Below are 18,308 nucleotides of genomic sequence, written 5' to 3'. Positions count from 1 at the left end.
AAAAGTGATTCTTTCAGCTAAATTTGAGGTTTGCAGGGGATTCTGGGTAGGAAAACTTTAGGGGACCCACACCAGCCATACCTCTCTGGACTCCCCCGGGTGTCCAGTTTTCAGAAATGTGTGGGTTTGGTAGGTTTCTCTAGATGGTTGCCGAGCCCAGGGCCAAAAACTCATGGCACCCTCCTTGCAAAACCAGGTTGATTTGTGATGGGTAATTATGATGTTGCCTCAATAGGGTTTGGGCCCTTGCCTGTCACGGGTCCTTGACCCAGCCACGCAAGTGAGGTACCATTTTTCTTGGAAGACTTTGGGGAACGCGGGGTAAGTGAAATTGCGCCGTTTCCTGTCGCTGGCACTAGGCATACCCACACAAGTGAAGTACTGTTTTTCTCGGGAGACTCTGGGGAACGCGGGGTGGGTGGAAATTTGTGGATCCACACAGATTCCAGAACTTTCCACCACAGAAATGTGCGGCAAATGTGTTTTTTTGGACAATTATTTAGATTTGCAAGGGATTCTGGGTAGCAGAACCTGGTGAGAGGCAGTCAAGTCACCCCATCCTGGATTACCCTGGGTGTCTAGCTTTAAAAAATGTATAGGTTTGCTAGGTTTCCCTAGGTGCCGGCAGAGCTAGGGTTCAAAAACTACAGCTAGGCACTTTGCCAAAAAAGGGTCATTTTTCACTGCAAAATTGTGGTGTGTACACGTTGCGTTTTGCGCCATTTCCTGTCGCGGGCACTAGGCCTACCCACACAAGTGAGGTACCGTTTTTCTCTGAAGACTTTGGGAAACGTGGGGTGGGTGGAAATTTGTGGATCCATGCAGTTTCCAGAACTTTCCACCACAGAAATATGAGGAAGATGTGTTTTTTTGGACAATTTTTTCAGTTTGCAAGGGATTCTGGGTAACAGAATCTGGTGAAATCCAGTCAAGTCACCCCATCCTGGATTCCCCTGGGTGTATAGTTTTAAAAAATTTATAGGTTTGCTAGGTTTCCCTAGGTGCCGGCAGAGCTAGGGTTAAAAAACTAAAGCTAGGCACTTTGCAAAAATAGGGTAATTTTTCATTGTGAAATTGTGGTGTGTTCACGTTGCGTTTTGAGCCGTTTCCTGTCGTGGGTACTATGCCTACCCACACATGTGAGGTACCATTTTTATCGGGAGACTTAGGGTAATTCAGATTTGTAAAGCAAATGTTATTACCTATTGACTTTCGATGCATTTCTGCCTTCCAAATGAAAGACAATGTGTAAAAAAGAAGTCATTTTGAAAAATGACCGATAATTCTCATGCTAGTATGAGTATTCCCAATTTCGGAAATGTGCAAATATCTACTGTTTCTAAACTTTATATTTTGTTCCCATTTCAGAAATACATAGGTGTCTAACATACCGATTTTTCCATGTATACATTTTCCCAGAATAATTTCTATGTACCCGGTACATAATAAAAAACCATTGCAAGTCACTGCTCAGTTTTTGCCTCTGGGTTTGTCCGGTTCTTGGTGAACCTACAAGTCCTATATATCCCCACAACCAGTAAGGTCCAGCGGATGCAACGCTATATTGCCTTCAAAGAGCTGTCACAATTAAAAGTAGTTACAGGTGAAAACGTTGACACAAAAGACTAGTTTTTTTAAGTAATTTTCAATTTTTCCTATGTTTAACTGTTAGTTTCTATAAGGAAACCTTGAAGGATCTACACAAATGACCCCTTGGTGGATTCAGAATGTTGTCTATCTTTTAAAAATGTATAGCTTTCCAGGATCCATTATTGCTTTCATACCCATTTCTACCATTAACTGAAAGGAGGTTGAAAGCTCAAAAAATAGCAAATATAGGCTATGTCCCAGAAAAATGCCAAAACTGTGTAACACAATTTTGGTTTTCTGACAAAAGTTTGTAATTCCCTAAAAGCTGGGAAAATTGTGATTTCAGCCTCACCAACCCTTTTTTGATACCCTTTGCAGGGAAAAAATCAGACGCTTTCATTTGCAGCTGTTTTTTCAAATTGTTCCCCAAAAAAACACATTTTGCTGTATTTTATCTAATTTCTGGGTCCCCTACAGGAGAATCCACAAACCCTGGGTACCTTTAGAATCCCCATGATGTTGGAAGAAAAGGACCCAAATTTGGCGTGGATACCTTATGTGGTCAAAAAGTTACAGAGGCCTAAGCGCAAACTCCCCCAAATAGCCAAAAAAAAGGCTTAGTACAGGGGGGAAAAGGCCTAACAGCGAAGGGGTTAATGCTGATTGGCCGCTCCTGGAAGATTCTCTGCTGCTCCGCCAACCACTCATATTTGTTTTCTTTTCTTGCACTGTCCAGACATGCTAAGACTCAGTGCTTGTGCTCTCGCAGCCCTCAGGGTATGTCCGAGGTCAGCATGCTGATTAACAATGCAGCATAACAACAGTGGCAAAGCTGATCATATGGACCTCAAAATGAAACACCTATGCAGACTAAGGACCATCTCATTCAACAAGGTGGGCTTGGGCTTCTTATAAAGATGATTCTGAAACAGCTCTAGTCGCTCAAAAAGTTATGCAACCAGCAGACCTCACCATCAAACCATCTTTGACTTAGCTAGTCATGCAAGTAACAGGCACAAACCACATGCACTAATGACTGAGCCAGCAAGATGGCTCTGCTTGTGTTAACACTGAAAAAATACATGCAGTGGTCACAAGTTCATGTGTTCAAATTACAGGCTTTCACCCTTCCAATGCTGGTAAAACAATTAAAAAACCATTAAATAGGCCAAGATTAACTTTTTGTATTTTTTTTAGCAGCATGTAAAGAGGATGCTTCTTTGTGTCACTCACTCACTTATAGTTCGTTTTCAACAGGCTTGTATCGCACAAGTGTGTGTTGTGTTTGTACTATTGATCTGCATCTTATTCTGTGGCCTTATTGGCAGGTTAAACGTGCCAGTTGGGAATGTGCCAATTTTATCAATATTTATATGTCAAAGCACATACACTGGGGCCTGGTCAGCAGCACCCCAGTCTACGAAGATCAAAGATCATCAATACCAGTCAGCACAAATGGAGGTGACCATACAAAAAGAGTTATTTTCTCATTGATTGCATAACAAAGGGATACAAGCCATTCTGTATGCTTTTTGTGTGCAAGCATTAACAATGAATGCACTACTGCTAGGGCAGCTGCAAACTGGTGCTGCTCGGGGGGCAGCATATTCAAGTGAAATACTGAGCAGCTGCTTCAAAGCCACTCCGTGTTTGACAGTGCAGGCGGTTTGAAGAGGACAGAGAGATCCACTTGCAGGCAGGTGTACTGAGTGACTGCACCCATCTGTAAGGGGATAACTGGGGGGTTCATGGGGCTCCCTTTCTCCCCTCCAGAGGGCCACCTTAAGGAGGCACACTTTTGGTGCACCACCCTTTGTGGAGCACTTTCAATGAGGGCATGTCTGCCTCTGTGCACACATCCATAATACGGTGCGGAAAAGAGACAAAGTGATTCCCTCATTTGCATGGGGCCTCATCCCCATGCAAATGAAGAACCACCCTCGCATGATAGCACTAGAGCTACATGTGTGCCAGCGCTGTCAGTATTACAGAAGGTAACACACAAGCGTATGCAGCCCCGTCTGTAATACCATTGTGCCCTGGGGATGCACTAAGCAGACACAAAGGCCCATTGCACCCCCAGGGCACAATGTATAATATGGCCCCTGGTGTAGAAACTAGTGTAGAAGAAATACTAATACCCCCAGTCATGTTAAGAGTAACAATATAAGAGCACATCATTTGTGCAAGTGGCAAGATGCGTGAAGTACTTTAGTTTTGCAGGATAAGGGGAAAAACCATGAAATTAAAGTCCTAACCAAGATATCCGAATGATGCCTGTACAGTCAGGGCAGTGGTAATGTGTAATTGTGTCAAAAAGCGTTTGCCCCAGTGCAGCCACTGTGTGATACTTTAATAAAGGTCACCACAAATAACCCAGTGTTAATGCAGCGTCAACAGCATCCACACTCAGCATTTACTATAGCAATGGCAGCACTCAATAGATTAACTAATGGAATTTTTGTCTTTCAAATTCTCATTTAATAAAATATATGGTTGATTTTGGCCTGTTTAAAACCCATATTCCAAGTCTCATCATATTTGATCATGTTAGTGCTCAGTTATTATTGTGTGACGTTTCTGTGACGGAGGGTCTGGTCAGGGAAGCAGGTACTAATAATACAGTCCCACTCCCCAGTTATGATTCCTGCACTCTGATACACCTAGTCTTCAGCCAAATCGATTTTTAGCTTAGTATGTTCAACTGGAAATGTTGATCATGCATAAAATCATAAGCATAACCTTTGTTTGTGAGGGAAATATGACATACATTAGAATTGATTAGCATGCAAGTTACATTGGTATGAGCTCTTTTTATGCCTCCAATACAAATGCAGGACTAGATTTACTAAGTCTTAGCTTCACCCTTGCGCAGCACAAGGCAACTTAGGGCAATGCAAAGGCTTATTTGGAATTTACCATGCCAAGCAAGACCTGATTTCCATGGCCTTGCATAGCTTTATAAAGAAATGTAACACATCGCAGATGCTTGTGCTGCATTACGGTGATTTTCAACTTGGGAGGCGTTCCATGGATGGAGCATGGATGTTCCTTTGCATCCACCCATGTATTGTGGTGCATTTCAGATTTACTAAAGCTAGTAAACCTGAGATCGCATCAACATGCTATGCCTTCCCCAGTGGGACGCAATAAAGAGAAATTACGTATTTCTCCTTGTTATTTCCTCTTTCCACATGTGCTGCTTTCTGCTGCATACATAGAAAGAGGAAATTCTCTCTTAGGATTGTTTTTGTGCAAAACGGTTTCCCTGCACTATAGTGCCAGCGTGCCTGCAGGCTGCACAGAGTGTGCCATCGCAAGAAAAGAGCAGAAATGCTCCATTTCTTTGCAAATATAGAGCATTATTCTGTTTACTCCCTTTCACGCAAAACAGCATCTTTGGTTGCTGCCCAGCATGGCATGAAAGATAGAAAATATGCCCAGCAATCTTTTCACAAAAGGCAGCATTCTACCTTGTGGTTGTTGCTGATGGTAACATGTACCTAAAGACGAAGAGTACCAAAGATCTCTTTTATGAAAAACTAATGGCTAGGATTGGGTACACTCAAAGAGAAGCAATTAAGGGGGCGTGGCTTGGCGCCCGAGTGGATGGCGGCGCCCGGGTGAAGCTCCAGGACCCGTTGGGAAGATTCGGCGCTCCGAGGACGGCTGCCGATCGGAGAAAAGCGTCCATGGTTGTGTGAACATTCCAGGCATGTTTTGCAGCCCTCGTGGACCTTTCTGGCGGTAATGGGTCTTTCTTTTCCTTGAAGGGAATGCTCGTGCGGCGCCGTTTCGGACACGGCCGCCATTTTGTAGTTACCGTGCGAGCCCTCACAGCATGGAGAAAACAAACGACAAAGAAAGACAACATCGGAATGCTACTTCTCCCCTTTACATTAACTAGCTTCATGCTAAATATATTAACTGAGCTCAATGGCAGCTACCTTTTATGGGAGAACTGAGGCATTTTAGCGCCTTAGCCTTTCAGCTCCTACCTTCAGCAATTTTTATGGGGACACATTCGTTTTCCACAACATGTTTATAGGATGCAATATTACCTCACTGCAGAACTCCTCTCTTCCTCTACCATTAGCATGATTTTTTAAAGGAGGCTCCTATTGAAAAAATGTAAATGTAAATGTAAATGTGCAGATATTTATATAGCGCAAATCACCAACCGGTCTCTAAGCGCTTGCTTAGGGAACCCGTCCTGGTATTCCCCTGTGAGATAACCCAGCAGGGCATCCACAAGGTGAAAGCCAGGCATCCCGCCGCGAGGGGCCATTGTGGAGATTAAGCAAGCTATTGCCCAGAGTCGCAGAGTGTGAACCCATGAATCGAGTATGCACTGGAGCGAGAATTATCGAGTCCATGGACAATTTATGGACTCAAGACCCAGCCGAGCCAGAAATTGAACCCTGGTCCCGGGCTGACCTCTGCTTCCAGGTCTGCCTACTCTAACCAGTGAGCCACACTTCTCCACGGTAACCTCTCATAGGTAACCTTTGAAGCGCTTCATTCAGTTTATTGCTCTTATTTTTTCAAACACTGGTGTTATAGGCTGTGGTACACCCTTTTTGGCACATTCTTCAGCTTTTTGATTTATGCACTTCTATGTGTGTCATACTTATGCTCTGCAGAGGGTACGTTGACAGGATATGAACGAATGTTTTGACGAACAGAGTTCTCCCTGCTCCACCTTGTCCTTGCTCTCTGCGTTTTGTGCCTGCTCGTTGTATCTGATTACTAGCACACTAGCACGGGCTCGGGATGTGCTAATAGCATTTTATGGGTAGAACAAAGTCACCACATCCTTCTTTCTCCAAACCAAAACGCATTTTTATAAAAAATTCCAATATTTTTTCAGAACTTTCTAATTTAGAAAACTCTTTAGCTTTAAATCCAGATACAACAATGGAGCCCCCATCCACAGCTTCAGGGAAATCCAACACCAAACGCCTAAAGAAAGATCCTCCATCGCCACCTAAATCGACCTCACCAGTATCAATGGAATTACTATTGGAAGAGATTAGAGCTCTTCGACCATTCATGGAAGAAACAAACGCCAAACTACAAGTTCTAACGGACAATTGGTCTCAACTGGAGGCTAGGGTCTCGTCAGTAGAGCATAATATATCCTCTTTTAAGGAAACCTGTGTTACTGTATCTCATTTACACTCTCAAGTTTCTACGCTTCAAAAGCAAGTTGAGGACTTGGAAAATCGCAGTAGGCGCAACAACCTACGCATTTATGGCCTAGGGGAAGGTCTTGAAGGGACAAGTCATTCCTTCCTAAGCTACTTCATATGCCGGAGGGGACGATCCTTAAAATCCAACGCGCTCACAGGCTAGCTCGTCTCCCAGTTCATTCTACGCCCGCACCACGACCCAGAAGAGTCATCATATACTTTCTTGAATACACAGATTTGTTGAAGGTTCTCTCAGCAGTTAGAGCATCTCCTAAAGTCACATGGTCTGGCTCGTCACTATTCTTTGCGCAAGACTACGCTAAAGCCACTGCTAACAGACGCAAAGCCTTTTTGAACATGAGTGATGACTTGCGTTCAATAGGAGCCAGATATGGTCCTTTTCATCCGTGCCTCTTCAAAGTCAAATATAATAACAAAACCACCACATATGAGGATCCTGTGCGTTTGCAAAGTTTTATCAATGCTTGCAAGCCGGCCACCATGGATTCCTCTGGTTAGGCATCTGCTCTTTGAGTTTTTAATATGGTTTTTTCACTGGCAGGTTGACTGAATTCTTGTTTCTTTCTTTCAAATGTTGGGTAAATTGCTGGTTGTTCCTCTCTTGTAGATGTTTTTGTTGTGCTCCCCCTTTGAGATTTTGTTTTTTCATGTTCCTCAACTATTCGATCAATGTCTTTATGTACATAATATTCTAACGCTGATTCAATTTTGTCGCCACAGGCTCCATACTTCTGTTTTGTGATGTCTTCCCGGCCTCCCGCTTTGCTGATCACAGGTGCGTCGTCCACCCCATGTGGTTCCACCCTCCTCCCTGTCTCTGCTTGATTGCTCCCTATGTAGGTATGTTTCCCTTTTGTATACCCATCATTTCTGTTTTCTTTTCCTTTTTGCTTTTCTTCCTTTTACTTATCCTTTTTATTTCTTCTTTGATTGTAATTGGATTCCTTTTCTTTCAAATGTTCTGTTCTGTTCCTTTTGTATTCTCTCTCCTTTTTTCTATCTCCATTCTATCTGGTTGCTTGCGAATCCATATTTTCTGTTCACTGATCTTTCTCCTTATTGATTTTATCAATTTTATTGTTGTCAAGTTTTTTCCACTCCTACCTTTTTATTGATATGTTTATTAGTTCTCATTCACTTAATGATTTTATTCCTATAAGTGTTTATCGCATTGTATATTTATGGTTTAATGATTTGCTTCATATACAGTTAAATTCAGAGTTACCACATGGAATATTAAAGGATTGAATCATCCTATTAAAAAACAGCGAGTATTATCCCATCTAGCTAGATTAAAAACTGGTGTTGCTTTCCTTCAAGAAACCCATTTATCTGATACTGAAGCGACTAAATTAAAGAAAAGTTGGGTTGGTAATGTGTTTTCCTCTCCAGCTTTGGGTAAGAAAAATGGTGTTCTCATTCTATCCCATAAAAAGTTTAATGTCTCTGTTATTTCTCAAGAAATTGACTCTGAGGGCCGTTGGGTTATTGTTAAGTTACTTATTGATAAGATACCGTTAGTTTTCTTTAATGTCTATGCTCCAGTTTCTGTTGACAATACCTTTTGGTTGCAGATTTCTGATAAATTACTCTCACTTGATGATGATTATATTATTTTTGGCGGTGATTGTAATCAAATATGTGATCCCATTTTGGATAGGAATTCCCCAGTCAGATTTGTGCATAATAAAATGCACTCACAATTTACTTCTGCCATTCATCAAAAACCTTTAGTCGATGTCTGGAGATTGTGTCATCCTGATTTACGAGAGTACAGCTTCTTCTCCCCCCCCACACAAATCACAGTCTCGTATTGACTACCTCTTTTTCAGCAAATCTTTAACGCAACATGTTCTCCACTCTGAGATTGGTTCCATTTTAATTTCAGACCATGCCCCGGTTTTTGTTGATTTTGACCTAATTCCTTACACCTCGCCTGCTGGACGTTGGCGATTTAATAATTCATTGCTCATGGATCCTAATTTTTCTAGCCAATTCAGTTCTTTCGCTTCAGAATTCTTCACCAAAAATACAGCTCATGATTCTTCTCCCGCTATGATTTGGGATTCCTTCAAAGCAGCTGCAAGAGGCTTCATTATCAATTTCGTTTCTCAGAAGAAGAAGAGTTCTGAGAAGCGTTCGGCTCAATTGCTTGCCCAAATAAAAAAACTAGAATATGCCTATTATCATTCCTACTCTGAAACTTCTTTGAAAGACCTTATTACTGCTAAGATTACTTTTAATAAATTCTCCACAGAAGCAGCTTCCTCGTATCTACTGAAGAGTAGTGCTCGTTACTATGGGGGTCAGAACAAAATGGGGAAATTACTGGCTAATTATCTTAAAACGCGTCGGGATCGAATTAGGATAGATTCTCTGACTAATTCTAATGGTGATACTCTTCTCAAAGATGAAGATATCTTGTCTGAATTTGTGTCCTTTTATAAAAATCTTTATACTCCTGAAACCCAACCCCTTTACTCGGACCTATCTTCTTATTTTCAATCCATTAGTGCCCCCCCCCTTCACAACACATTGATTTTGATCCGTTACAGATAGATGTCACATTGGCGGAAATTACCCATGCTGTGTCGGTTTTACGGCGAGGTAAAACTCCTGGCCCCGACGGATTTACCATTGAATTTTATGATCATTTTTCAAAGCTTCTTCTTCCACAACTTCTTCTTTTATTCACTTTCTTTATTGAGAATGGATCATCTCTAGACACTTTTCAAGATGCTATGATTTGCTTAATTCCTAAGGAAGGCAAAGACCCTTCTTTTTGTAAAAACTATCGCCCTATATCTTTAGTTAATACAGATTATAACATTTTTGCTAAAATTCTTGCCTTACGTATTGACCCTGTTTTGCCTGAGCTTCTTGGATCGGAGCAGTCGGGCTTTGTAAAAAGGTCGTTTATCTTCTGATAATTCTAGAGTTTTTTAGTAATATTCTTAGTAAGGCCTCCTCCATAGATTACCCGATTGCTGCTTTAGCTTTAGACGCTGAAAAAGCCTTTGATAGGATAGGCTGGGACTTTATGTTCCATGCTCTGAAATGGATAGGACTCCCTCCCAAATTAATCTCCTTGATTTCTCTGTTGTATTCTGGTCCCAAAGCATCTATTTTTGCTAATGGTAAGGTTTCTGAATATTTCTCTCTTTCTAGAGGTGTACGTCAGGGCTGTCCTTTATCCCCCCTCTTATTCGTAGTTGCGTTGGAACCATTTCTCACTAAAATTAGGCAGGATGCTCAAATTACGGGCTTTCAACTGGGCTCCCAGCAAATCAAAATGTCTGTTTATGCATATGATATTCTTTGATATTGTTCCAATCCAGATACTTCTCTTCCCCCTTTCCTTTCTCAGGTGGATGCGTTTTCAAAAATTTCGGGATACTGCCTAAATCGGGATAAGTGTGAAGTTCTGCCCTTTAATGCCTTGTGCCTCAAACACTACTTTACTCAAACTGGCTTTTCCTGGCAACCCTCAACATTAAAATATTTAGGTTTATGGTTTTCCCATCTATTTCGGAAACTTTGAAGCAGAATTTTGATTATATCACTAAGAAACTAAGTGATTCAATTACTAAATGGCACCCTCTGTTCCTCTCCTGGTGGGGTAGATTAGACTCTATTAAGATGATGCTTGCTCCCGTTATTTTATATTCTCTTTCAATGATTCCTGTTCATATCCCGGGCTATTATTTTAAAAGAATAGACAGCATTTTATTAAAATTCCTTTGGAAGGGCAAGCCCTCTCAAATAGCTTTATCCACTCTTAAAAAAGATAAATCAAATGGCGGACTTAAGTTTCCAGATTTTAAATCTTACCATTATGCGTTTTCTTTAAAACAAGCCTCTCACTGGCTTTCCTCTGACTCTCCTACCTATCCCCCGATTTGGTTGCACTTGGAAAAAAATTTCACTTCCCCCTTTGGCTTTCTAGAATCCCTTGCTTTCACTGCTAATACCTCTTTTTTACGTCATTCAGTCATTTCTCATACACATAAACTCTTATCTCCTCTTCTACCATCTTCTTATCCTTCGCTTGTTTCGCTTTCTCAACAACCCATCTGGCATAATAAATTGTTACGCATTAAAAATCGTGCTTTCTATTGGAAATCATGGCATTCCAAAGGACTGGTCTGGATTTCTCAACTTTTATCCTATCTCTCTATGGGACAAATTATGGTTAAATGTTCACAAAACTTCACGGGCGGCCAACACCACTCAAACACTTTATTTTGTATATCAACGTTTATTATTTTCACCTGCAACTTTAGCTTCCTTTTCCTCTAGCACCCCATCATCATGCTGGTCCTGTCCATGCTTAAGGGCTGATTTAAAACACATGTTATTTGAATGCCCCAACATTGAAAAATGTTGGCATTTAGTTTGGTCTCAAATTAACAAAATATTTAATACTAAGGTTTCCTTTTCCCTCCTAAATATTTTTCTAGGTTCTTTATCCCCCTCTTGGCCTAAATCCCCATTACATTCTCAACTAATTGATTTGCTACTCGCTATAGCCTTACATTTAATCACCTCCAATTGGAAACTTGCAGATAAAGTTACTTACAGAGCCTGGTGGAACGCCCTCTGCTTCCATCATAGACTTGATACTAATTATGTTACCCCTGTGTCATTAGTAATTAAAAGAGATTTGCTTTGGCTCCCTCTCATGACATATTTATCTGCCTCGGCCTCTTCAAATACTTCAACTACTACTATTGTGAGAACATCAGATGATGTCCGTAAACCGCCATGATTTTGCTTCGTTGTCTTTTTACTGAGTAATTAATGCTGTTTTACATATTATATTCACATAATTATATCTAGTATATCTTTTTTTTATTTTTTTTAAAAGTTTTTATTACATGCAATGCTTTCACTTTATTGTTACATTTTGCTTTGCATTCTTTCAAATGAGATTTATACTGTTCTTAATTCCCCTCCCTCTCCTTTTTCTTTTTTATTCTAGGATGCAATGTTTATTGTAACCAGTATGTTTATTTCTTATCATGTATATTATGGTTACTTATTGTCATATCTTTGTGGTTTCAATAAACTCAAACTTAAAAAAAAAGAGAAGCAATTAAGAGCTTTCCAGCAGTAGCCTCATACAGAAGCATTTACTCATGCTAATATACTAGCACACATGTACACAATTGTGCATTTTTAACAAAACTGCGTTTGCATAATAAGACTTATCTTTTTCTCTTTTTCCATGTGGAAAATATTTTCCCGGTGGAGTACAACTTCCTCTGTGCACCAGTTCAGGGATAAGAGATAGGTAGGCTAGGGATTAACTCCTGCAACTGACAGCAGTACATCTACGACAGCATGGTGGGTAGAACCTGCCATTTGAAAGTGTTGTGGACATCCGAATTCACAAGTTTACGGGCACTCACTAACTTTCAATGTCATCAGACCCAGGCCCTATCTGTGCCCCAGTGAGCAGATTTACTGGTGGGAAACTACATATGAGTAAACCTCATTTGACGTTATGAGTTCATTTCTGAATACATACCATCAATTTAAGTATGCAACACAAGCCATTGCCCTCTTAAGTTTAACTCTGCTACAAAAATGGATGTATGTCTCAGGTCCTAGGTTTCTGGCGTCGTGTTTCTAAAGTAATGTCAATAAACAAGAGTAACTTGCATTTCAAACAATATCTGTACAGATGAATTACTTACTGGCAAAAGACTGGTCATATTCATATGGTCCCACCATAAAGTGAGGAAGGGACATGATAAATGCAGCAAGACAAATTACCAAGGCTCCACAACCAATCACCCGAGGCCTATGGACTCTGCTTCCGAAGTAACTGACGAAGACAATTAGACCCACATTTCCAATCTGCAAAGGAAAATGGATACGGTTACTTAGTAAAACAAGTGCATCATTATGTCTACATCCTACATGCTCAAAACGTGACCTGTTTCACAATAAATCAAAATTGTGATTCCTGATATTATAAGGATCTGCAGTGACCATTAATTGCACTTCCCCACTTTGGGGTGAGGAATGCACACCAGTTGTTTTGCAAGATACGTATTGTGTCATCAGTTTATACATCGATTCAATTGTGTTGCATATTCACCATGAAATGATCCAAGTACGTCAAGACTTATACTTTAGGAAGGCACACGTGATTGCAACCACTGTGGTAAACAAAAATCTTCTTTACCGGACTGAATTTCATACGGGATCTTGAAATAAAATAAAATAGCTCAGAATAACAAGAGGCAGAATCCGTGGTATAAGAGTTTCTAAATGGGCTTTATTCCATCAAAAAATGGCCGACTCGAGTCGCAGCCTTCAGGTTCCGTCACCACGAGGGTTCAGGAAGTGAAGTACAATAATTTATTGACAGACATGCATTTTTATAATAAGTACATTACAATGAAACGAATGTAGAAGGCGTAACATTTGATAAGAAAAGTGACAAAACAGGTACGTAATCGAAACTAGGCGTAATAAGGAATAAAAGAAACATGATTGGTTAGGATTATCAGACATAGGTGGATCTATAAGATAATACTTGGCATAGATGCGCGCGCAGCAGCATGACGTGTGATTGACGTGCAACTAGGGGGTGAAGGGGACTTGACATTTAGCTCTACATGTGGAGACGAGAAGTCTGGGGGGTCAAGTCAACCTAATCCCAAATCATATCTAACATCCTATGTTTAAAGAACTATGTTATCCACAAGGAAGGACTCTCGGACAGAATCTAGTCTATACTGACTGTGTGCGTGCACAAACGCCTAAGTGTCTATATGAGATGCGAGGGGCAGAAAACTTTCCATGGCAGCAGGGCTATGAATCATTTGCAGGAGGACGGAAAGGCCGAGTCCTTTGCTTGTGAGCTAAAGGAAATGTTTACCTAAATCACTAGACAGGAATGCATCGGCTGAAGAGCAAAATAGATAATTCGAAGGTGAAATACAGCTTCTTGGCAGGCAGGCGAAAACTGGCCGAGGCAGGCACCGTTAGCTGCACAGGGAGTAGGGCAAAGTTCATGGATACAGATGCGAGCTCAAGCTGAAGCTGTCAAAGACAGAGAGCAGGGAAAGGCTTTGAGGACAGAATCGGGCCTACTTGCCTGAACTGTAAAAATGGAGTAACTTAGCCATATAAAGTCGGTGGCCTTTCATACTTAGGAATCGAATATCCAGCCCATCGATGGCGGATCTGACAGAGAACATGTCGACGGTAGACACACATATGTTTGCGTCTTAGAAACTGGAACTAGAGGGAACATACATGTACTTGTAACATGCATATAGAACCGTTGGGGTCCAAGATAGGGGACATAACTGATCAGGAAAATCCACATTTCCACATTCCCTCCTTGTCCCCTACTTGCCCTTCAAGAGATATCAATCTTCATCATTCCATCGATTTGCTCATGGAGCATCATTTCTTCTTCCTTCTTCTTCCGGCATTTTGAACGAGAACTGTGATATGGAATGCATGATGTGGCACACAGACCACAAATCGCTGGTCCACATTGTAGGCATAAACAACAACTGAAGAGCATAAGAAGGCCAATACCTAGGAAGGATAGAACTCTCCATCCCCAGGCTGATATCACACTCCAAAACCACCCGGACCACGTCCAAGTGCCTGGATTTTCGTGTATCTGGCTTACAATCTTATGAAGGCGTGTTATAGCTTGATATACAGATGGCGAATTTTCTGGTATGAATATGCAGCAGCTGGATCCGATGACCCTGCAAGCTCCGCCCCTATCGGCCAGGATGACGTCAAGGACAAGACGATTCTGGAGAACAACAATTCTCATCACTGATTGTTCCTCTGTCAGATTGCCTAGGGCGGCTATAGTCTCATTTACTACAGCTTCAAGAGTCTTGGTGAGTCTACGTATCAGCTTACTATTTGATATTGTACCTATATAGGGAAAGATACCTTTATTGAAATCTGCATACTTGTCCCATGCCGTCTCAGTATAATCGACAACTGGGAGATCTCTTCGCTCTCTATTGTGTACTAAATGAACATTTCGATAATAATCAGGGGGAGCTAGAAAAACAGGTGGCAGAAGGAATGCTATGTAACAGGTACCATCCCAATCTAGAGGCAAACGCATATATGCAGTCTGACCACATATAAAGTAAGAATGGCGAGAAGCTCTAAATGAAGATTTACCTTGATCACTATATTCTACTGTAGTAACGCATTGGCTATGGCCCATGTGTATGGAACCAACTTTTCTCACACATAATTCACCCTTAACTGGAAATACTGACATAGTGGGCAGAATTAGTTCAACTTCGGATTTGACATTCAAAATCATAAGATTAGGCGTAAAATTACCTAATTTATACACTTCATTTTCTAAATCAGTTCCTGTTCTACTGGGGTGACCCTCCTTATTAGGGTGACAGACTTTGAATAAAACTAGATTCAGATTTCCCCATATCCAATGTTGTTGATAAACTGCTGTGTCTGGGTCTATGGAATTTAATAAACTAAACCATGCTCCACAGGAGCCATTGTGTGTGAACGGATGTGGAAAGAAAGGCAGAACTCCTTTGTTATTCTGATAGGGAGGGAGTCGGCCACACACCCAACAATTGGTGGCATTACTAGTCTGATGGGAATGATGTAACATACTAATGAATGTGTTATTGCGCAGCGCAAGTCTATAGGACAACTCATGTGGGGGGAATTCACTAAAAGAATGTTCATCAGTTATATTGAAAGCACGTTTAGAAACAGGATAATACATATGCAACAATATACTTGTAGTAACTAAAAAACTCAAGAAAAACAAAATTAATAAAGTCACAATACAGTGGTTACGCAGTAATTTACAATAAGCATGTCGTTTCATTATGATTCTGGACTCTACATGATTCAGACCTAAGGGATACATGTCGGGACAGATTCAACCGCTTCACCTTGGAGAGGACTTAAACAATCAGATCGTCCGACAGTTTAGATCTGGACCTGAGTTTCTGCTTGTAAAGTTCGGTGCTACTGGCCTCAGCCAAAGGTAGCTTTGAGTCAATGGGGGAAGACACACGGGGAGTACTGTTTGTGTCAGGAGGAAGTCCATGAAATTTCTTTATATGGCTGGAATGCACCCAGCCTTTTCTCCCTTCGATCTTCACAGCTGTTCTGGTCGTCAGCAGGACCAACTTAGGACGCCTCCACCTTGGCTCCAGTTGGGTTTTCCGATCAAAATTCCTGACGAGAACATAATCGCCGGGAATTACATCATGAGGTTTCACCTCGGTTTTGTCGGGAAAAGCTGCGACTACCTGTGAACGACAAGATTGTAGTGCAGACATCAAGGAAGCCAGGTAATCTGTCAGCATATTACAATCAACATCAGTTATTTTACGGGGTATAGGCGTCCCCCACATATTCGGTGGTCTACCAAAGATCACCTCATAAGGGGATAGCCCTGTTCGAGAGTGTGCTACCATCCTCATGTAAAATAGCGCAACTGGTAAAGCTACTATCCAGTCCACACCTTTCTCCTGACATATCTTAGACAGTCTGATTTTTAAAAGTTGATTATGTCGTTCCACGAGACCTGCTGCCTCGGGGTGTCGGACACAGTGGAATTTCCACTGATATCCCAACAAAAGTGAGACATGTTTCATTAATTCGGATGAGAAAGGCTGGCCGTTATCTGAATATACAACACGTGGTAAACCGTACCGTGGGAAGAATTCTCGAACTAACTGCTTGGCAGTAGTCGGGGCAGTGTAATCTGATACGGGATACGCCTCTGTCCAACGGGAGAGAGCGCAGACAACTACGAGAACATATTTGAATCCTCGACAACGTTCCATCTGAATATAATCCATCTGGAGGACTTCAAAAGGATGGTCAGGAGGCTGAAATCCACCCTGCTCTACGGGAACACTCTTTCCTGGATTAAACTGACAACATATCATACAGGTACGAACCTTTTGTTTAGCTGCTGCTCGTAAATGTTTGTTGAACCAAATGTGCTGAATGCTGTCTAGCATAGCCTTCTCTCCTAAATGTGCTGGACTGTGAACTGTAGCTATAATGGCTTGAACCATGGAATCAGGGAGAAACCATACAGATTTCTCCTTCGTCATCCATCCTTGATCTGTCTGGATCCCTCCTAGTTCAGTCCACTTCTTTATTTCTTCTGCTGTGGCATGTGTCTGTATATCAATTACGTCAAGTGCGGGATCCTTAATTGTCATACACTGTGTTGGTGTCTGAACTATTGGCTTTGTCATGTCTAATGTGCGATTCTGAGCAGTCTGTTTAGCTGTTCTGTCAGCTAAATCATTGCCTTGAGAAATGATATCAGTAACCTTCGTGTGTGCTTTACATTTCATAATCGATATAGCAGTGGGTAGATGTATTGCGTTTAACAAAGCATGAATGAGGGGTCCGTGCTGAATGTGGGCACCATGGGAAGTTAAATAACCTCTCTCTCGCCACAACACGCCGAAGTCGTGTACAACTCCGAATGCATAACGTGAGTCAGTGTATACATTAACTTTCTTATTTGTGGCTTGAATACAGGCTTGTGTTAGAGCAATAAGTTCTGCTGCTTGGGCGGACAAAGTATCTATACAATTTGTCTCAATAACTTCAGTGTCTGTTGTGACTGCATACGCGGCCACTAAATCTCCTGTACTTGTTCTCATGCACGATCCGTCTACATACAACGTCAGGTCTGGATCTAACAACGGAACGTCTGTCAAGTCTTGTCTAGGTTTCGTCTTTATTTCAATGATTTCAACACAATCATGAGCTAGTGGGTCTGTTCCAATTACAGGTAATAGTGTAGCAGGATTCAATGTATTACACCGTCGGATCTCTATGTGTGGTTGAAACAATGTCAATTCATAACCGGTAAGTCTTGCTATGGTCAAGTGTTGTGTTTGTGTTCGGTTCACAAGAACCTCTACTGCATGTGGTACTTGTACTGTCAATGGATGTCCTAATACTATGGCATCGCTTTGTCTGATTGCTAAAGCTGTCGCTGCCACTGATTTCAGACATGCAGGCAAAGCCTGAGCTACGGGATCTAATGTACTGGAAAAATAAGCACATGGCTTGCGTGATCCTGCTTGATCCTGAGTGAGTACTGACAAGGCAGTACCTTCGCGTTCTGTAACAAAGAGTGTAAAATGTTTGCTATAACATGGTGTTGCTAAAACAGGTGCTTGACATAAAGCTTTCTTTAGGCTTTCAAAGGCGTGTGTATGTTCTTGAGTCCAAGGGAGAACAGTCGATGTGGCTGCCTCCTGTGTGGTTAACTGAATGAGTGGTTTTGCTAGAAAAGCGTACTGAGGGATCCACTGCCTACAATATGAAGTGAGGCCTATGAAAGCTCGCACCTCCTTTTGTGTCTGGGGTATTGACATGTTAGCAATTAACTGGATGCGATCTGGTGTAAGCTGCCTTCCCTCCTTGGACAGCGAGTGACCAAGATAAATAACTCGCTGGACACAGAATTGCAGCTTAGAAGGA

The 18,308-nt window shown here is 41.5% G+C and overlaps 1 protein-coding gene across 1 annotated transcript in view; it reads right to left on the bottom strand.

Annotated features, from left to right (window-relative positions):
* Positions 1-18,308, bottom strand: part of LOC146806068 (solute carrier organic anion transporter family member 2B1-like) — a 420,860-nt gene that overhangs the window by 312,550 nt on the left and 90,002 nt on the right. Inside the window, exon 4 of the mRNA XM_085623370.1 lies at positions 12,503-12,665. Within this exon, the coding sequence (XP_085479496.1) occupies positions 12,503-12,665 (163 nt within the window). The remainder of the gene's footprint in view (positions 1-12,502; positions 12,666-18,308) is intronic.

The sequence above is a fragment of the Triturus cristatus genome, chromosome 8 (genome assembly GCF_964204655.1).
Source record: "Triturus cristatus chromosome 8, aTriCri1.1, whole genome shotgun sequence".
Lineage (NCBI taxonomy): Eukaryota > Metazoa > Chordata > Amphibia > Caudata > Salamandridae > Triturus > Triturus cristatus.
This window is presented reverse-complemented; position numbering and strand designations above follow the sequence as displayed.